At 58.3% G+C, this 20,447-nt stretch overlaps 1 protein-coding gene across 9 annotated transcripts in view; it reads right to left on the reverse strand.

Annotated features, from left to right (window-relative positions):
- Nucleotides 1-16,443, reverse strand: part of UNC13A (unc-13 homolog A) — a 36,060-nt gene extending 19,617 nt beyond the window's left edge. For 8 of the 9 annotated variants that reach the window (XM_071727595.1, XM_071727596.1, XM_071727592.1 and 5 more), the window contains exons 1-17: nucleotides 16,325-16,443; nucleotides 12,475-12,504; nucleotides 11,949-12,048; nucleotides 11,669-11,786; nucleotides 11,341-11,464; nucleotides 11,100-11,173; nucleotides 10,974-11,028; nucleotides 10,285-10,320; nucleotides 9,550-9,760; nucleotides 6,815-7,414; nucleotides 4,949-5,042; nucleotides 3,934-3,983; nucleotides 3,064-3,142; nucleotides 1,433-1,504; nucleotides 988-1,207; nucleotides 512-739; nucleotides 104-245 (exon numbers count right to left, since the gene is read on the reverse strand). In XM_071727595.1, the coding sequence (XP_071583696.1) occupies nucleotides 104-245; nucleotides 512-739; nucleotides 988-1,207; nucleotides 1,433-1,504; nucleotides 3,064-3,142; nucleotides 3,934-3,983; nucleotides 4,949-5,042; nucleotides 6,815-7,414; nucleotides 9,550-9,760; nucleotides 10,285-10,320; nucleotides 10,974-11,028; nucleotides 11,100-11,173; nucleotides 11,341-11,464; nucleotides 11,669-11,786; nucleotides 11,949-12,048; nucleotides 12,475-12,504; nucleotides 16,325-16,346 (2,255 nt within the window). In that variant the 5' untranslated portion in view covers nucleotides 16,347-16,443. The remainder of the gene's footprint in view (nucleotides 1-103; nucleotides 246-511; nucleotides 740-987; nucleotides 1,208-1,432; nucleotides 1,505-3,063; nucleotides 3,143-3,933; nucleotides 3,984-4,948; nucleotides 5,043-6,814; nucleotides 7,415-9,549; nucleotides 9,761-10,284; nucleotides 10,321-10,973; nucleotides 11,029-11,099; nucleotides 11,174-11,340; nucleotides 11,465-11,668; nucleotides 11,787-11,948; nucleotides 12,049-12,474; nucleotides 12,505-16,324) is intronic. The other variant, XM_071727589.1, reaches the window with a different exon arrangement.
- Nucleotides 16,444-20,447: the final 4,004 nt, after the last annotated feature.

Consider the following 20,447-nt stretch of genomic DNA (forward strand, 5'->3'; position numbering starts at 1 on the left):
GGGCACTCCACACCACCCTATAGGGCCGTGCTGACAGCTACTTCAACACAGCACAACCACAAGCACTCAGGAAAGGGAATGAAGGGTCCAGGGGTGAACTTACAAATGGAAATTCTCCTCCCAGACTGGGTTGAGATTGCCATAGATAGTTTTAGTCCTTTTTTTTGTCTTTCCAACCTGGACAGTGACATAGGGGTCACTGGAACCTGTCTTATCCTTTGCTTGCAGGCCCTGGGCACAAACAACTGCAGCCCAACGTGACATAGCCATCATTCCACCCAAGGTACACACGTGGCACATGCAGCAGAGAGAACAGACAGAGAGAGAGGAGTCAGGGCCACAGCCACCCCATGCTACTCCAACAGACACCCTGGGTGCCCCCACAGAGCCCCTGAGGGTGAACTCACTTTGCAGGAGGGGGGTTGGAGCACCCAGAATCCTCCTGCAAGGGCACAGCCAGATGGCCCCTCACAGCACAAGGCGTGCTGTGCCAGACACAGCCAACGCCTACCTGTGATGCTGATCTTTGCTGACCATTTAGAGGTTCCATCCAGGACACTCTGCTTCACTGCCTTCATCTGCTGTGTGTGCGTGGTCTTGGTGACTCCAAATACCTCCTGGATCAGTTCAAATATCTCTGGCTTGTTGCGCTCCCGGATCTTCATGCGGTCCTTGAGCACCATGATGATATTCTGGGTCCGGTCCTCTGCTCCGTGCTTGGAACTCTTCTCTGCTGCCCCTGGGAGAGGACAGCAAGGGTGAGACCAGGAGGGCAGGCAGCATTCAGGAGAGAACTGAAAGCTCCCCAAGCCCATCATGCATGAATTAATTCAAACCTGGAGAGGTCTACACCCTGCCCAGGACAGATATGCCCCACTCACCACTCCCCCCCACAGCACAAAGCAGGAGATCCAGGTCTCCCCAGCCCACTCCCTCTTCCCTCTCCAAAATGAGAAGGGATGAAGGTAGCAGGCAGCAGCTCCTTACGCTGCAGGCAGTCGGCATTGAGCAGGTCCTGGCACTTCTCATGGCATTTTACACCACACTCAGCACAGCGCATGCCCTGCCGGGCAATGCCCCAGAGCAGTCCCTCGCACTCGTAGCAGTAGGTGGGGGTGGTGGCCGTCCACACCTCGAAGTTGTGAGGCGTTGTGCAGGAGATGGGGTACACTAAGGCTTGCAGGGTCTTCTTGTAAACATGGTTTTTCTGTGCAAGGACCAAAGGAAGGGGGAGGAGAGCTCAGGCCCCATCCATGGACAAAGTCATTGCTGGGTGTGGAAAAACCAGGCAAAGGACAAACACCACCCCACAAGAGCATCCTGGCTGCCACAGCATAGCAGGAGGAGGATGCTGGTGTGGTGCCTCCTTGCCTCCATTTCTGCCCCAGCCAGTGGAGCTCAGCCCTCCAAACCCCTCCGCCCCAGCACCTACCAGCTCCTCATTGTTCAAGGTGCTCGAGGCCAGAGCAGATGTGATTCCCGCTTTCCTGGACTGGACCAGGGACTGTGGGGAAGAAACACATTTCTCAGATCTGAAAGACCAGCATCTGTCCCTCCCATGCTCACTTGGGGTCTCGGTGGCCATAAAACACCCAGGATGTCACTCAGCCCAGAGAGGGGTGAGTGCTGGCTGCAGAGGCTGGCAGCAGGACAGATCCCCCATCCAGCCCCCCAGGATGCAAAGCACCTCCCCGCTGTTCAGTAGGACTGGAAGTTGAGCAGCTCATGACATTCCCAGTCCAGCCTCAGTGGGGCAGTGCTTCTTGAGGTGTGTCTGAGACCCCAGTGACATCTGAGTGGAGGGCACTTACCATTGCCTAGGGGCAGGCAGGGCCAGCAAGGGAGGAATAGAAAGTTGTTAGTGCAAGAGACTTCCCAGCAGAGCAAGTTCTGGCCCCCTCCCTGCCTAAACGAGTGGGAATCCAAGCAACACCAACCCCTCACCTGGCCAGTTCAATCACTGGGCTTCCCACCCCTAGCCACAGCCAAATCCCGGCAGGGAAAGGCAGCAGGACCCCCAACCTCTGCCCACACCATCACCACACTCACATCCCAACCCTCCAACACTGACACAGCACAGTGCAGAAGCATCAGCAGCTGCCTGAGCGGACTGGGGGTGGGGGGCACTGCGGTCGGGGGCAGCAAGATGGGGGGTGGACAGCGTGATGGGAGAGGGGTAGACAGGTATGGGACAGGATGGAGGCACCCTGGGGAGGGCACAAGGTGTAAAGAGAGAGGGGAGGAGGCGAAGGTCACCTAATTCTGGGTGCCAAGGGTGTCTGGTTTCCAAAACTGCTGCCTCTTGTCACCAAGGGGGGTGACAGCTGAGTGACCCTGTGCAGTACAGCCTAGGGGTGGATGGGACCCCAGCATGGAGACTGGGTGGTAGTGGTACAGGGTGACAATGGTGGGGATAGGAGCACAGGGGCTGTGCAGCTCAGGAAAGCTAGCACTCGCCTCCTCTGGTGCACAGCTTCATCTGCCCAGCACCAGCACAGCCCAAGCTGGGGGGTTGTGGCAGGAGGGATGGGAAGGGACCGGGGATGTGGAATGGAGAAAAATATGGAAAACCAGACACAGGCCCAGCAAGCCCTGGGCTGATGCTTGGTGTAGGGACAGGACCCTGGAGCTCCGTTAAAGAGAAGCACCCTTGGGTGGGGAGAGCCCAGCTGTGCCATCCTCACAGCTCACCACAGCCGGGAGATCCCCAGAACAGCCAGGGACACCCTGGATCCCTGCAGCAGGGCTGGAGGAGGCTGAGCAGGGCTGTCTAGCAGCACCCAAGGGTGCTCTCTCTTTAACCCCTCGGACTGCGCTCACCAGATCGCTGACTAGAGGGAGAGATTTGCGTCCACGCTTAATGTCGGGCATGCTGTTAATGCAGCGCAGAAACCTGACTGCCGCCCCGCTGCCGCCAGCAACGGCCAAGCCAGGCCAGAGGAAAGAAAACAGAAAACATAAGCCATGTTAGAGGCGGGTGGGAGCAGGGCACGGGCGCCCAGCGGGGCACAGCAGGAGCGAAGCCGGCAGCTGTGGGGTGCAAGGCGTTAGGAGGAACCTCACCAAATCGCTAACTAAGGGGATGGGTTTTCGCTTGCGTATGTCCGGCATGCTGTCTATAATGATCAGCCCACCACCAGGCCTGCAAGAGAGACGAGAGTCAGCAGGGAAGGTGGAAACTGAGGCATGGTGGAGTCCCCCTGCTATTGCCCCAGGTTTGCTGGGAACTTGGTGGACAGGCCTGGTGCCTACCTTTGGGGCTCCCATCCCCACCAGCTCCCCAGCTGGGGCAGGGATCACCAGACTGAAAACTGTGGGGGCAAAGGGATTCTGGCAGAGAACTCCAGTTTTTCCCACGTGACAATATTTTGCTTCAGTTAGTGTGACAGTGAAACGCAGAGAGGAGCCAGCCCAGTTGGCTGAGTCAGCTTTGGCTTTGCATCTGGGTTGGGGGAAATGCTGCTCAGCAGCCTCTGCCTGCATCAAAACCTCGGGGTGATCTGGTGGGTTCTGCAGGGAACCTGACAGGTTCTGCCTGAGCTGCCTGTGAGGGCGAGATGGGGTGAAACCCACAGCTCAGCCAGCTGCAAGCTCATGGCTTTCCACAGTACCTCTCAAGTCTCAGATTACAGGAGAGAGGAGGCAGCTGCCACCTCAGATCTGTCCTTTCCCAACCCACTCACCTTCTTGCTCTCCCCCTTGGCAGGGACTCTCAGGGACATGGAGTGGTGGCATCTCTGCTGGCTCCTCCAAAAGCACCACGTGACCAGCATTCAGTCCAAAAATCTGCCCCTGCTCCCCACATGCCCACAACTTGGCAACACTTCCCCATGCCAGCTGCCCCACAATGAGATCATTAATCACATCCTAATGATGAGGGGAGAGCCACCCACAAGACCCCAGCAAGGGCAGAATGTATCCCCCCATACTCACCCGCCTTTGAACCACAGTGATTTAGCTTCTCCATCACCTTCCCCACGGGCCTGCAAGACACAGGGAAGGCATCAAGGGTGGATTTTGCTCCCCAGGGGCGGGTGCTGCTGGCGCCCAAGCTCACAGCTGGCACCCACAGCACTGGGGAAGCAGGTTTAGGGTTTGCAAGGTGGGAGGAGAATAGCATGTTCCTAAATCGGGGGGGGGCCTTGCCAGCAAAGAGCTTGCACAGATAATAAAGTATCTTTGAGAGGCTGAGCTGGGTGGGCTTGCGGAGAGGGCCTTGGGTGGCAAAGCAGAGGGGATGGCTGCAAAAATTCTGGGTTCCAGGGATAGAAGCAGCAGTGCTGGAAAAGCTCAGCAAGTCTGCAAGGACCCAGAGGCACATGTAGAGAAGTGCAGGGACATGGCAGAGCACGGGGTACACCAGGCGTGTGCAGGGAGCCTGCTGGGCCACCTCCCTTTGCAGGGCGAGGGGTTACTCTAAGGGAGAAAGAAGGAAAGCGAATTGTCCCTCCCTGGCAAGGCAATCCCTGCACACACCCCCAAAGACACACTGGGGAGCACACAGGAGGCTGGGCAGGTCCTGTGCTTACCTGCAGGCAGGCTACAGCCCTTCCCTGTGGGAAAGGAAGACACGGGTGCAAGGGCCATGGTGGTGGGCAACTGAAAAGAGAAGCGGTGGGGAGGGGAATCGAAGCCCCAGGGGAGCGAATCCAGAGCCAAAACAAAAAGAAAAGATGGAGGATGGAGTCTAAAAACAGAACAAAAAATTGTCAGCTCAACACCGGGGAGAGGCTGGGGGAGGCTTGCAGCAGCACAATGCATGCAGCACACACCAGGGCGGGGGGGGGGAAGGTCCTCAGTGCTCACTGCCCCTTGGGGGGTCCCACTGCCCTCAGGGTGTGGGATGTCCATGAGAGCAGATGTGTCCAGTAGATTCCCAGGCCCAGGAAGGGGCTGTGCCCCCAGCCCAGTGTGGGGGACCAGGGCTGGGGAGCCAGGGGGTGCTCACCTCTTGCAGCTGCATGCAGACCTTGTTGAAGGCTCTCAGCCAGTTGGCTTTGGCTCGTGCTTTGGGGTCCTGCACCTCTACCTCTGCCTGCTCCCTGCAAGTATACACACCTCAAATCACCCCCCAGCACAGCACCAGGGAGTGGGGGACAGCCCAACATGCTGGGCAGGACTGGAAAAGGTTGCCCAGAGAAGCTGTGGCTGCCCCATCCCTGGAAGTGCTCAAGGCCAGGTGGGATGTGGCCCAGAGCAAACTGGTCTGATGGGAAGTGTCCCTCCTCATGGCAGTGGGATTAAGACTGGATAGTTCCTCCCAACCCAAACCAGTTTGGGATTTGATAATTCTATGACTGAGGCTGCAGTTTAGGGACCCATATGGGTCTTGAGCCAGTGTGGCCATAGCAAAAAAACATTCTTGCTAGCAGGAAGGACTCTAAAAAGGCCCATTCCAGGTCCCACTGGAAAGGGCAGCAAGGGTCAAGGTAGAGCAATGGGAAGAAGACAGGAGTTCCCCCTCCCTCTGCCTTGGGCACCCAAATGACATGGAGGGATCACTCCAGGAGCAGGGCACTGCTGCTGACACAAGCAACAGGGATTAAACATCCCTCAGCCCTCAGTGTCCTCACAGGACATCCTCTGACTGCTCCCACCATGCTGGAACCTCCTGGGATCAAGAGCTGTGTCTCAGAGCCCTGTGTCTCAGAGCCCAGGAGGACCTGCCATCCTGGACATGCAGATTGTTGTGGGTTTGTTGTTTTCTTTTCTTTTTTTCTCCTCTCTTGCAAAATCAAGACACAAAGAAAATAAAACCTCCAAAAATCCCAGCCCCAGAGAGAGCCTGGTACGAGGTGACACTGGAGATGAGTTCCCAGAACCAGGCTGGGATGAAGTTGTGGGGAGCTCAGGAGACAGACCTGACCAAAGCAGCCCCCTGGGGCCTTGCCTGTGCTAATATGTGGTCCCCAGCACTAATCTGGGGTTCTCAATGCTAATTTAGGGCTCTTGGCACTAATCTGGGATCCCCAACAACAAACCCATAGTCTCCAGTGCCCAATGCGTGACCCCTGAGCCCTCTGCCTGGAGAACAGGCAGCACAGGCAGACATGAACTTTGGCCACCTTCACCAGGACTCTAGCCAGCCCTTGGGCCTAAATACTTATTTAAAAAAAAAAAACAAAAAAAAAAACCTTGTTACACATTATTTTGAATTAGAGATTAGAGATCCCCAACTCTGGTCTATAATTTAAACTAAATAAAAGACCAGTAAAGCCCATTACACTTCCCCTCTGCCACAGCTGTGGTGCTCACCAGGCCATGTGAAAGTGGATACACTCAATAACTAAAGGCAGAAACCAATATATGAATTATTCACATGCTATACCGGGGATCTGGCCACCAAATCATTCATCTGCACAGCACAGGAATCCAGGGATGAGCTTTTGCCAGTGGTTTAGGGAGAGGACTGACTCCTGTGAAGGAAATTTTCTCCTCTGACCATGCTGAGCTCCAGGTACCCTCTCCACCCAGGGATCCAACAGCTTGAGCCAGAGAGGAATCACAGCCCCAAGCTCCCACTTTCCCCCTCCCAGGTTATAAATCTGCACCCTCAGCAACCCTGGCGGGATCCTGAATGCCCTGAGTTCTACCTCTGCTTAGCAGGGCCTCGATGGCTGGGCCAGGGCAGAGTGCCCAAGGAGGGTGGTCAAGGTGGGCTTCCCCCTCCTCAATGCCTCAGGCACCTAGAAAAACCCCAGACATGGCAGCAGGCACCTGGCACTGCCCCTTGGCTTCACCAGCACCAGCCACCTCCAGAGCATCCTTGGTCTCCCCAGGCACAGGGCCATCCCAGGGACAACATCTCTCCTACCTCTCAGCAGTCTCCAGGGGCTCAGGTTCAGGGGCCATCTCTAGCTTGGGGGTCTCTTCTGCTCCCTTCTGGGCCTGGAGGGTCTCTGGGGTTTCCTGGGGGGTTTCCTCCTTCCTCTCCTCCTTTCTCTCCTCCTTCCTTTCCTCCTTCCTCTCTTCTTTTCTCTCCTCTTTCCTATCCTGCTGTTGCAGCTTTGGTGGTGGGACCAGCTGGGGTTGCTGGGGTGAGAGCTGCTGCCCAGGGGGTTTCTGCAGGGGGGGGTAAGCATCCTGCTTGGGGGCTTCATAGGTGTCCTGCTCCTGCAGGTCCTCCTCCTGCTCCTCCTCCTTGGAGTAGCCTTCCTCATTCTCGCTGTAGTCCTCATTGAACTCATCCTCCTCTTCCTCCTCCTCCAGATAAAGGTCATCATCCTCATCTTCCTCCTCCCAACGGGGAGAGTCCTTGTGGTAGCTGACAGAGCTGTGGCAGGAGTGGTAGGAGTCTCCATCCCGCTCATCCAGCTCCGAGTCCCGCAGGCTCTCGTTCTCAAAGTCCTCACTCAGCTGGGAGCTGCCCTGGCTCAGCTCAGCCGACGAGGCATAGCGGCTGCTCCCTGTGGGGCTGCAGGGATGAAGAAGACAAAGCCAGAGCTCCAGTGGATCCACAGTCAGACCAGCCAGAACCCCAGGGTCCCTGCACTGCCAGCGGGCACAGCCCCAGGTCAGCATTATCCCCCTCAGCTCAGAACTCATCAAATTGTTTTGGTTGGAAAAGCCCTTTCAGATCATCAAGTCCAACTGTTCCTCCAGCACTGCCCAGTCCCCTCTGCCCCATGTCCCTCAGCACCACATGTCCAGGGCTTTGAAACCCCTCCAGGTATGGGGACTCCACCCCTGCCCTGGGCAGCCTGGGCCAGGGCTGGATAAACAGGGCATGACCAAAGGGGACCCAGGAGATGGGGTGTGCTGGGACTGGCCCCCCCCAGGCTGGGACATCCAGAGGGCTCTGACCTACCTACCTGTGCCTGGGCTGATGTGGGGACATGGGAGATGGTATCTGTCTCCTTGGTCCACCCCTGCCAGAAGCAGGGGGCAGAGCACAGCCAGGAGCACCCCCAGCCAGATCCTGCCCCCCATTTCTGCCAGACACCCCATCCTGCCCCAGACCTGCACATCTGCCACCCAATCTCTGACATCCCAGTGCTCCCTGTAGACCTCCCAGGCACACCCTCTCCCCTGAACCACATCATCCCTGCCCAGGGTCCCCTCTCCAGTCCTCCTGCCAGGACAGTTTCCTTCCCACCACCCCATCTGCCCCGCCTGGACCTTCCTGCATCCCCCTCTTGTGGCAGTACAGAGGGGTCCTTGTGCCCCAGGAGAGGATGGGGACAGGAACAAGGACAAGGTGACCACAGGGTTCTGTGGGGAGAGGCTGACATAAGCAGACACGCAGACAGAACATGGACATGCCTAGGAAGAGGCCTACACCACGTCTCCAGCACCAGCAGCGAGGACTCAGGGGTGGGCAAGGGGAGAAGGGGACAAGGTGAGAGGATGGGCAGAGTCCTGGGCCCACAGTGGCAGAGAGCCAGGGGACATGGCAGGGAGGAACGTGCTGGGGATGCCCACGCTGGTCCCAGCAGGGAGGGGCACTGGCATCATCCAGGTACCTTGGGAAGGTGACTTGGGGCACAGGGGTGCAGGAGTCACAGCTCATGCCTGGAAACCCCTCAGCTTCCTGGCCTGATACTGACCTGAGCCAGAAGAGGAGCCCTTGGCACATGACAAGGGTCCCAAATCACTGTATCAGGCTTTTGCCCAGCCAGGTGCTCCTCACCACAGAGGGTGGCATTTGAGTCCCCAAGCTCCATCTCTCTGGCACGTGGGAGAAACTGGCTGCTGGTGGCTGTGCTGGCCAGCAGGACCAAAGTGCCTGGGTATTGACCCCATGGGCAGGGACACAGCATCCAGCAGGGACACCGTGGGGCCAAGGGACATCTGGAGCATGCCAACACTGCTTCTCTGCACGGCAGGGAGAGGGGAACCCTGCGGCAGTACCAGGCCACCCTTGCTGGGGGACTGGTGTTGGCCTCACCATGGCTTGCAAGGACCAACCACAGCACTCTGTGACGGCACACGGCACGCAACGAGGTAGTGACCCACCTATCCGATAGGTCTAGGGACCGCCTGCTCTCAAGGGAAGGCTGGCGGCTGGTCCGCCTGCTCGACTCGGAAGCGGACTCAGCGTCACCACAGCCGTTTGTGGCAGAGTAAACCCTACCATAGCGTCTGCCAGGGAGGAGAGGAAGATGATGAGCAAGGTTCCAGGCATCACATCACCGCTGCCACCCGCCACGCCCTGGCATCCCCTCCACTATAAGGAGGCCGGCAGGGAGGCTCTGGCACCTTGGGCTGGATGTTGATGAGGAACCTGGCAGTGCTGCCACCATGGGGATGAAGCACCAGGCAGGTGTCCCTGTCTGCAGCTCTGCCTACAGCCATGTCTCCACCCCACCAGCTCTGGACTGCTGGGGGCTTGAGGGTCCTGAAGCCCGTGAGGGTGATGACCCAAAAGGGATGGAAAACTTTTCAGTGAGAAGAAAAAGCTTGGGACTGGCAACATCCCACCCTGCCTCACCTCAGCATCCTTCCCTCTGTCACCCACCATCCCCGACATCACCCTTGGGATCTGCTGGTCTCTGCCACCAGGTCAGGGGGAGATTGAGAGAGCAGGTCCCCTAGGGGGGCTGGCAGTACCTGATGGGACGATGGTCCGAGTAGTCCATCTCATAGCTCTGCATGGAGTCAGTGTAGGAGTCATGGGAGCTCTGCTGCTGGTGCCTCATGGGGTACTGGTGGACAGAGGCATTGGGCTGGGAGGTGGTGTAGTAGGGTGGGGGGATGCTGTTGCTGGTCTCGCTGCGGTAATCACTGTCCCGGTCATCCACAGTGCTGTCAGGGTCATCATCTGCAAGGGGTCACAGTGAGCAGGACAGGGGATCGCTTGGCCGCTGCTGGAACCAGGGAGGCCCCAGCCCAGCACAGCTACTGCCACCACTGTGTCCCCACCTCTGTGGGACTGGGTTGGGGAGATAGACCCAGGAAGGGATGAGGGACAAGGTGTTCTCCTCTGCAGGGAGGGGTTTGGGGGATGAGGGGAGAGCAGAGGGGGAAAACGGGCTATAGGGAAGGGAGAAGGGGAGGACAGGATGTGGGGAACCTCTCTCTGCCCCACCCGTGTCCTGCCATAGAGGCAAAGCCCAAGCTGCTCATTGCCACCAGGGCACCATGAGGGCACAGAGCCTCAGAGTGTCCCCATCAGTCTGCAGGGACAGCCCAGGACAGGGCACTTGGTGCCTCCATCCTCACCCAGCACAGACCCACAGTGTGAGCCACAGGCTGGAGCAGAGTCCCAGGTCCCCTGAGTCCCAGACTACAGCACAGCACCTGGGGACACCAGGCTGGGAGGAGAGGAGGGGACAGGATACTTACTCTGCTGTTCTCCCCAGCCAAAATAATTCCAGTTGCCTACAAAAAAAAAAAAAAAAGGGGGGGGGGGGGGCAGAGACAATGAGGATGGAGGCAGCTCCAGGGCAGCAGAAGGATCTGCCTGGGAGGAACCAGCCAGCATCTCCCAGGCAGGGTGGCAACAATCTGCGCTGGGCTCAGTGTCCCAAGATGGGCTAGGGACAACACCCAGGATGGGGCACATTGGCACTGAGCCGTTCTGGGGACAGGGGCTGAGGCTGGGCACAGTGACATCAAGCTATGCCTGGGACAGTGCTGGGCTGTGCATGGCCCTGGTCCAACTAGAGGAGAAGCAATTGAGGTGTGGGTTGGGACAAACAGAGCTGCCACCCCAAGTCTCCCAGACCCCTCTGCTGATGCCTCCACTGAGAACCCCCCTTGCCAGCCTGGCTGCCCCTCACCCAGGGGACTGTTTGTACCAACCCCATTGCTGTACCTCCCACCCCTCCCTGCTACAGCTCAGCCCCACGGGAGAGCTCACACACGGCAGGGCAGGGAGACAGCACAGAAACACTGACACAGAAGGGAGGATGAGAAGGGGAACAGGGACAGGGGGGACACTGGGGTCCAGCCACCCCAAGGCAGCCATAGACCCCACTCCAGTAGGGGCTGTGGGGTGTCCCACAGCAGGGAAGGGACAGGGCAGCACTCACAGCACTGGGAGCTGGGAACAGGCAGAGGCTTTTCCTGCTCCTCCTGGAAGGAAAACTGGAGAGAGACAGGCAGGTGAGGTCTGCCCACTCCTGCCTAGTCCCAGCCCCAACTCAGCCTAGACTTACATCATCCTGGTCCCTCATGGCATTCAGCTGCTCCAGCTTCTTGGCCCAGTACCTGGCCTCCTCCTCGGGGATATCTGCGCAGGCAAAGTGTTGGTGCACAAACACACACACAGCCTCATTCAAAAAACAGGCCCCCAGCTTTTGGGCTACAGGATCAGACATCAACTCCCCAGCCCCATGAGCATCCCTGGGGCAGGGGGAAAGGCAGGGTGGTCCTGAGGTGCCCAGGGATGGTACCCACCCAGTGGCAGCTCGAAGCGGGTGTCAAGGAGGATACGGTGGAAAGTGGGGTCCTTGGTGCCTGAAATCTCATTATCGGTCATGATGACCTGGGAGTCAAGTGTGAGCCATTCCCCAGGACCCTCCTGTGAGGCAGAAAAGGGGGTGAGAGAGCTGCTGGGATTCCCCTCTCCCCAGCCCCACAACCCCCTGTTCACAGCATCCCACCCCAAGAAGGGTCTTCTCCAAGCAGGGCTGGGGACAGGCTCTGTTCCCAGGGAAGGACAGTTGGGGGGGGGGCTGTATGTGCCTCCAGGTCCAGCAGGGGTTAGAGGTGCCTGGCTCCCTACCTCATTGGACTGCCGGATGGTGCGAAGAGGGATCCACACCGTCCCCACCATGGTGTCCCAGATTAACCCCTTGTTCCACACCTCCACAGTCAGCCCCAGGTCCAGACGGTTGATCTCACTGGGGATGGGGAAGAGGCAACAGGTCACACCTTCCCCTGCCCCCCCAAAGCCCACCCCAGGAATCAGCTGAGCCTTCAGGGATGGGGCCAGGGGGAGCACTGGCAGTGGGGGACATCCCCTGATGGGGAGTGGGGGTCCCAGGTGTCCCCTGGACACTCACAACATGAAGTCCTGCTCCCAGGAGGGCAGGTTGCCCCGCACTGCAATGGTTGTGCTCTTGACATTCTGCACCTTCAGCGTCACGTAGGTGTTAAACTTCTCTGTGGGAGCAAGAGAAGGGTGAAATAGCCCCCAGTGCCCCCCTCAACCACACCCCAGCGTGTGTGCATGTGTCTGTCTGTCTCAGACAGCCCCCCACTGCCATCCTCCGGTGGAGTTACCCCCCCACTGGTCTTAGCACCCTAGCCCCAGTCTGCTGAGCAGGATGGACCCTGCTGCTGCCAGAGGAGCCCTGGCTGTGAGACCCCCCAGTCCAGGCTCCCCCATCCTGTCGAGGACACCCCCATCTCAGCATGTACTCCCTCCCCTCACTTGCCAAATGATGCCGAGCCTGGGGTCCACTTGCCACCCCCTGCCCCTCCTCTCATGCTGTCCCATCCAAGCAGCCCAACAACCAGGCCCCTTTCCCCAACCCCCCTGAGAGGGGGGGAGAGGGGGGACGGCACGCGAGGGGCGGTGCTGCTTACCTTGGGGCCCGTCGAACTTGGCTTTTTTAACTGTAAGAAGAGAAAGGGAAGGAAAAGGTTCAGCCTGAGGAATCGTAGCAGGGTGCCAAGGGGGTAGAAGGACCCCAGCCCTGGCCACCCCCCGTAGATGCAAGGATGGGCAAGCCGGTGGGATCCTTCCTAGTGGTGTAAATCAGGAGTCCCCAGTGCCAGGCACGAGGGAGGGGACTCGGGCAGGAGTTGGGAGTGGGCACCAGAGGGCCCCCACTAAAAGAGAAAAACCCTGCTACTTCAGGGTAATTTGAAACGTCTCACTGCACCCCCAAAAGACCATCCTGCCTCTGCTGGGGGGGTTAACCACCCCCGCCCCCTCTTCCGAATTCAGATCCAGGTGAGCAAACAGATGAAATTACCATAGCGGAGATGGGCGGGAAGGGGGCGGAACATCCTGGCTCCAGTCCTGCCGCCCCTCCCCCCAACCCCGATGGCTTAGTTGAGGCTCAGCGATTTCCTACCCCGGGGGGGAGGTGGCGTCCCTCGCCTCACGACAGCCCCAGGAGAAGTGAACCCGCTCCCCTGCAACAGGGATCTCCCAAACGCCCTCCCATAGACTCCCAGCCCTATTTCCCTTCGGAGGGGGCACCAAGGGGCTGGTTCCCATCTTGCCCATTGGGGTGGGAGTTGCTGCGGTTGGTTCGCATCCTGCTCAGCACCTCAGGAACAAACCCCCCTCCCCTCCCCCGATCTTCGCCAAGCTTTACACAGGGGTTTCCGGGGGGGGAGGTTCATACTGCCCCCATAATGGGGAGGCAAAGTTATGACGTGGTGGGGGGAGAGGGGGGCAGGAGGGGGATGTGAATGACACAGCACCCAGAGAGACGTTCCGTGAGGCGGGTGCCAGAGCCGGGGTACAACGTGACCCGGGAGGGATGAAAATAGCCCCGGCGATATTAAAGGAAATTTGACTTCAGAGCCGTGTCACCCGCCAGCCCCATCGGGCCCAGCGCCGGGGGGGGCGGGGGCTGCCGCCAGTTCCATGTGCTTGACGGTGGTGACACACCCCCCGCCCCAGCCTGAGGGGAAACTGAGGCAGGGGGGAAACGTTGGCTCAGCCCTGGCAAACTTGTTGGGAAATAATTGGGAGGGCTTTGGCTTGGCAGCCCACCCTGTGCCACCCAAAGGGTAAGGCTTGGGGTGGCTCCAGTCAGTGACTTTCCCCGAGGGAAGGTCACCAGCCATGTCACCGGCCCCCATCTTCCTGGGGCATCACGGGACTCTGGGAGCTGCGGCTTCACAAAAGGATGGTGGGGAGTTCACATGAGGATGGGAGGTGTTGGCTCAAGGCCACGAATAAGCCTCTAGGGTTCCAAAGATCCACCAGTGTCACCAGGCTGGGAGCACACAGCCTTGCTGAGCATTGCTATATATTATAGATATATTTATTATTAAATTCTAGAAAATGCATTATTTTCTATACTACATGATTATTAACTCACAATACAGTGCATGGTGGCAGCATTTGCCCATACTTGGTGCTGCACATGGATCCTTGGTGCAGGACCACCCCCACTTACCCCCCACCCAGATACACCCACTGGGTTCAGCACCACCCTCCTCTCCAAGCCACTTCTTCTGAACCAGGAAAACAGAGGAAGGAAAAGCTCCAAAAATACCCGAGGTGACAGGAACAAACAATTTCCCAGGGAACACGTGGCTCTCCTTGCTGTCAACTACTGCTGGGGAGATGTCCTGCTGTCACCATCTGTGGCTGAGGGCCCACAATGGGCTGTGCCACACACCCACCCATGAGTCCTCAAGGTGTGGTGGGTCCCAGGGTGCCATCCTTGGGCTAAATTCAACCTGAGAGCCCCCAGACAATGAGTCAGAGACAGTGGGACTTCACAAGGGCTGGGTACAGAAGGGACTTCCCAGGCTGGGGTGATCAGGCTCCTCTGCAGGCATCTTGCAACAGGCCTGTACGTCTGTCCATCCCTCTGTCTATCCACCCATCCCTCTGTCCATCCATCCATCCATTCATGTGTCCACCTACTTCTCTGTCTGTCTATCCATCCATTCATCTGTCCGCCCATTTCTCTATCTGTCCATTCTTTGGCTATGCAGCCACTCATCTGTCTCTCCATCCATTTCTCTCCCTCCATCTATCTCTCTACCCATCCACCCCTCCCTACCTCCACCCTCTGTCCATCCTTTGACCATCCAACCTCTCATCTGTCTCTCCATCCACCTCCTCCCTCCATCTGTCCACCCCCCCTCTGTCTCCCTGCTCACCTCCCTCCCATACAGCTGACCACAGTCTCCCCCTCTGTCTCTCCAGATGCCCATTCACTGCCCATCCATCTGCCTGTCAGTCTTCCCCCCCCTTCCCCAGGCCCCCTCAGCCCTGGACCCCTGGCATCTCTCACCCCACCCCTCCCAGTGCCACCTCTGTGCCTGTCACCCAGGAGCATCCCCAGAGAACGAAGCCCTTGGGAGCTGCGGTTGGCCCCGCCCCACCCCATCAACCCCTCCCCACCCCGAAAGGCTGGGGTGGCACTTCCACCCCTGGAGCCCCAAAAATAGGGTGATAAAAATAGTGACGTCAGGGCAGCAGGGGAAGTCCAAACCCCCCTCGGCAGCTCTGTCACTACCCACCCCCAGACTCACAGGGGGTGTCACCGCATGTGACAGTTCCTTAAACGGGAGCAAAGAGGCAGCCCTACCCCCGCCAGAGAGATGGGTGTCCCCCTTCTGAGAGCGCTCCCGTTTTCTTCTCTCGGGGCATGGGACACTGGTGGGGGAACCTCTGCCTCTCTGTGCCCCCCCATTGTCCCCAGCTGTCACTCTGCCACCCCCATCCCACCACGCCCAGGGCCCACAGGTGCCACGCTGTACTAAGATGCCACAGGGCCTGGGGAGGGGGGAAAGGGACACCCCCTCTTCGACTCCTCCACCTCCACTCCTTTCAATCCAGCTAGGCCGAGCATGATTCATCTGTGCACCAAGTTGTGCTGGTCTCACCACACTGGACTGCAGAGATCCCCCCACTGCACCTTCTCCTCGGTTTCTCCCAGTATGGGGTGATGAGTATCCCCCCCTTTGCCAGTACCAGACCGCCACACTCCTGCCCTGAACCCCCCCATCTGCCTGTGACCTCTGGGACAGAGGCATCAGGGTCTGTGGGAGGTGGGGAAGGGTTGAGGGTTGGGTGGGGGCGTAGGTGTTTGGGAGGGAGATTTGGGGGTGTGGGGGTCTGGGGAGAGGTAGGAATGCGCAGGTGCTTAGGAATGAGGGGGGCAACTGGGGAGAGATGGGGGGGCCGAGTTCAGGGTGGGAGGTCTTGAGAACGAGGGGGGAGACTCCGAAGGTGGAAATGCTTGGAGTGGGGGGGTGTTTCAAAATACATGGGAGGGGGGAGGTATCTGCGTTTGATGGGGGGAGGAGAGATGACATGGGGGGGAGGCGGGAAAATCGGGAGGTTCGGAGGGAGGGGCAGATGTGATCTCCCCATGGAAGCGGGAAGGAAAGGTTGTGACCGTGGAGGGACAGGATACACGCATCCCCTCCATCCCCCAGCTTCCCCCCCCCTCCCCCCCATGCCGGCAGTCCGGAGCCGCGCGCGCGCCCCCGCCAGTTCATTCATAATCCACTCGCCGCAGTATTTTTTGTGAATGGAGACATTCCCACGAGACCCCCCACGCCCCCCTCCCCTCCCGAAAAAACCTCGGGTGCCCCCTTGCCTGCCATGGAGAGGGGAAGGGTGGGGGTCTCGATGCCAAGTACGTGTTTCCCCCCCCCCCGACAGGCAACTGGGGCACTCGGGGGCTGACCTTCCACCCCCAACCTGCTTTGTGTCCCCTTTTTTCCCCGGTACCTCCGACGCAGAGCAGCGACATGGTCCCGGTGGTGGTGCCGGGGGTTCGGGGGGGGGCTCGCCGCCACCGCCCCCCTTGGCTAGCGGGCGGCCATCTTGCTTCAGCACCGCGGACAGCGCCTGACGTCAGGCCCTCCCCGCCCTTCCACCCACCCACCCCCTCGGGAACCGCCCCGCCCAATCCCCATCCTCCCCTCCCCACCGAACCCATGGGAGGGGATTTAGGGAGGGAGAGACGGGTTGAAAGGAACCCACGGGGGTGCTGGATCCCATGGAGTCCTGCTCCTCCGGCCCCGGGGAGAAGGGGTGTCTAGCACACCCGCATTGCCCTGGGGAGGATGGGGGTACGGGCACGGCCCCAGTGGGAGTGTGCAGGGGGACTGTTCTACCGACATCGCTGCGACTGGGGGAGGGAACTGTCTTGCCGACATTGCGCCAGGGGAGTCTGGGTGCTTTGGACAGCCTGGGGGCTGTGGTGCCCCTGAGGGGGGTCATGTGGCTCATACACCTGGGGGGGCTCAGTCCTGCCTGCACAGCCCCAGGAGAGGGGGTGATTCCATCAAAGCCCAGACTGGTTTGGGTGTGAAAGGACCTTAAAGCCCTTCCAGTGCCACCCCTGCCATGGTCAGGGACACCTCCCTCCAGCCCAGGGTGCTCCAAGCCCCATCAAACCCTCAACACTGCCAGGAATGGGGCAGCCATAGTTTCTCTGGGCAATCTGGGCCAGAGGCTCACCACTCTCAGACCAAAGAATTTCACCCCGAGATCTCATCTCCATCTCCCCTCTCGCAGCTGGAAACCCTTCTCCCTCAACCCATCTCTCCAGGCCCTTGTCCAAAGTTCCCTCCAGCAGCTTTCCTGGAGCCCCTTCAGGCACTGGAAGGTGGTCTAAGGTTTCCCCATTGCAGCCTTCTCTTGTCCAGGCTGAACAATCCCAATTCTCTTAGCCTGGCTGCAGAGCAGAGGTCTCACAGCCCACTGCAGGAGGCAGCCATGGGCCATGCTGTGCCTGAGCAGAGATGGGTCCTAGGAGGTGGGGGCAAATTGTCATCCTTCCCTAAGAGGTTCTTCTCTCTCCTTTCTACATCCAAATGTCACAGCCCAAAAAAGTGCTCAGATTTAGTCACTGTGACTGGCTCAGAGGCTGGAGAGACTGCCAGCTACATCACCTCCCAGCGTCCCCTCATCACACACCCCCCTATGCCTGGGGCCTATCCCTGGTGGGAATGGATGGAGCTGGCAGCTCTGCTGCTCCCAGCCTGGCTCCCGGGGCCTCCATAGGTGGCCCTGCCTGCACTGACACCTCAGGGGGTGTCCATGTGCACCCCCTCCCTATGTGTAGGGGGGGTTATATGCATAGCTAAGGGTGTGGGTGTGCACACAGATGCTCTGCAGAGGGACATGGATAGACTGGAACCATGAGCTGGGGCTAACTGTATGAGGTTCATCAAACATCAGGTGCTGCATTTGGGTCACAACCCCACACAACACTCCAGGCTTGGGGACAAGTGACTGAGAAGTGCCCAGCAGGAAATAGCCTGGGGGTGCTGGTTAGGAGTGGATGAACATGAGCCAGCATGTGTCCAAGTGGCCAAGAAGGTGCTTGGTGCTCTTCAGCACAGTCAGGGCCATGCCAGGCCATTCCCAGCTTCAGCAAGGTCTCTCCAGGCCCTGGTGTATTTTTGGGTGTTGTCTTGTGCCATCTCCTGCCTGCTGCCACTGAGCTTGCTGCCCCAGGCAGCAGAGTACTGCTTCCAGCAGGACATGTCTGTTCTGCTGACAGTCAGCTCCTCACTCACCTGTCCCCACACACGTGAACACCCCTGAACATGTGTGAGTGCACACACAGGGTACACACACACATGCACTGCCTACACATGGCTTCAAAACCTTCCCCAGCCAAAGGGCAGCTGTGGAACAGGAGAGTTTTCCTCCACCTGACCTCTCTGCAGAGGGACCTACACCTGCTGCTGCCTGATGCCACCCTCCATCACCCTGGTCCCAAAACATCTCCTTTCAAGCCCAGGCACCCAATGTTGAGCTGTTCCCATGGCTCACCTTCAGGTTTATTTTCTTCCTCAATCCGTTGTTTGGATGAAAACTCATCTCATTGGGAAGGGAAATGTTCATTAAAGGTTCCTGAGTTCTTTCTCAAAGCAAGCCTGGCTTTTGAGCAAAAATAAGGATTAAAAAAATGTACTAGGAAAAAAATAAATATCAGAAAGCCATCTCTGTAGGGGGATGGTCTGAAAGGCAGGGACATGCGGCGCTGCTGTATGCACAACCCCATGTTTTGACTCTTTAGAGTTACAAGGACACCCTGTCCTGGACGTTAGATTAGGAGAAGGCACAAAGTGAAAAACAAGTGGCTTCTGCCCCTGCACCAATAGGATTTGCTTTTGCTGTGTGTGAACGGCACCGGGTGACCTGTAGCAGGTAGTTTTGGTGTGCGGCGGAGGGGGGCATGACCACTGTAACAGTATATAAGTGGTTTTCATATGTAATAAAAGCCCTTTTTTCTGGAAGCATAGACTATACCTCTGTGAGGACTCATCTTTGACTTCTGTGCTGAACCCCTAAGGTCACCACCTCTCACATCACATCTCCACACCTTGAAATGATTTACTGCTAGAAGCTGAATTTGTGAAACCTGCCTCTCATGCCATTTCCCTCCCTATGAAGCTTTTTCCCCCATCCCCACCTCAATGCGCACTGATGTGCCCAAGCCTCCCAGCATGGGCAGACCCTAGGAACCCAGCCAGCAGGATGCTCCCAGCCCCAGAAACCGCTTGTTTAAATATTTCCAAATGTCATCAACCCCTCAGCTCAGCACAGAAGCAGCTTCTCCTGTGACACCTGGGTCTCTAAATAACAAAAGTAAGACCCTAAACCTGACAGATTCTCCCAGCAAACCCTTGGGTCTGCCCTGCCTGCTGCCAGCATGGCTGCTGGGTCACCAGGGATGTCCTAGGGAGCTGCTGCAGCTCCTGGCAGAGCTGTGGAGAGGAGCCTGGAGGAGCCAGGCTCTACTGGAGCCTGGGCTGGGCAGTGGGGCAGGGTGGAGGGGTATGCAGAGCACCCAGTGGGTAGTGCTGGGAAGGACCTTCCTGCTGCTGAGGGTGGTAAAAGCGGAAGTGTAGTGAAATGAGGCAACCAGGTGCCACTAATTGCCACATTTCTGCTAATGTTAGTTTGCGCCGAACTGGCTCCCTTTCTGAGCAGGGGCTAGATCAAGGTCTGTGCCTGCATTCTCCACCAGATGTTGCAAGACGAACCTCTCTTAGGGCACAGCGCTCCAAGATCCAACCAGGTGTTCCAGCAGAAACTCACGAATAGTGCTCTGAGCCTATGGCCCTCAGGGGTGACTCGCCTGGGTTGGTGCTACTGCTCCAAAAGCAGCTAACCTCTCTGCTGGCTTGCTCAGGAGTGATCTGAGCTCTTGCTCCAAGCCTCACCTTTTATTGGCCCCTAATCCTGCTCATGCGCAGTTAGGGCCCGCCTTAATCAGGCACAGGTGGGCTTAACACAAGCTCATGACCACTGCCTGGCAATTAGTGGCACCCGATTGCCTCATTTCACTACACAGAAGCAGGGGTTCAACCATGCACAGAGGAGGTGATCAGCCCCTGACCCTCAAACCCCAAGTCAAATTGTAATTACTGGGAGGGTGGATATTGAATCTCTCTAAACTGATGGTGACACAGACAAGTGACATCCCTGCTGGAGGCTGAGACTCCCTATGGCAGGGCTCAAAGCCCAGGGAATTTGATCCCTGGGGGGAGAGAAGGGGACAGGAATAAAGGGGAGGTTTGACCCTGGCTGGCATGTGGCACCAATGGGGCCCAAAGGACACCACCCCCTAGGAACCTGTGACCTCCCTGCAGGGCCATGCTGGGACACAACCAGGACTCCCTGTCCAGGACCTTTCCCCAGTGGCCATAGTATGACCTGTGAGGGGACATCAGCCCCAGAGACCTGCAGCTCCCCAGCCCCAGTCCTTCAGGTGACACTGCCATGTACCCCCCCACCCTGTCCCTGAGTTCCTGCAGGCATGAGAGGCAGAGGGGAGCAGAGATGCCTGGTTTTGGGGATCCCCGCCACAGGGGCTCACGGTATGTAGGTG

The sequence above is a fragment of the Heliangelus exortis genome, chromosome 28, assembly GCF_036169615.1.
Source record: "Heliangelus exortis chromosome 28, bHelExo1.hap1, whole genome shotgun sequence".
Lineage (NCBI taxonomy): Eukaryota > Metazoa > Chordata > Aves > Apodiformes > Trochilidae > Heliangelus > Heliangelus exortis.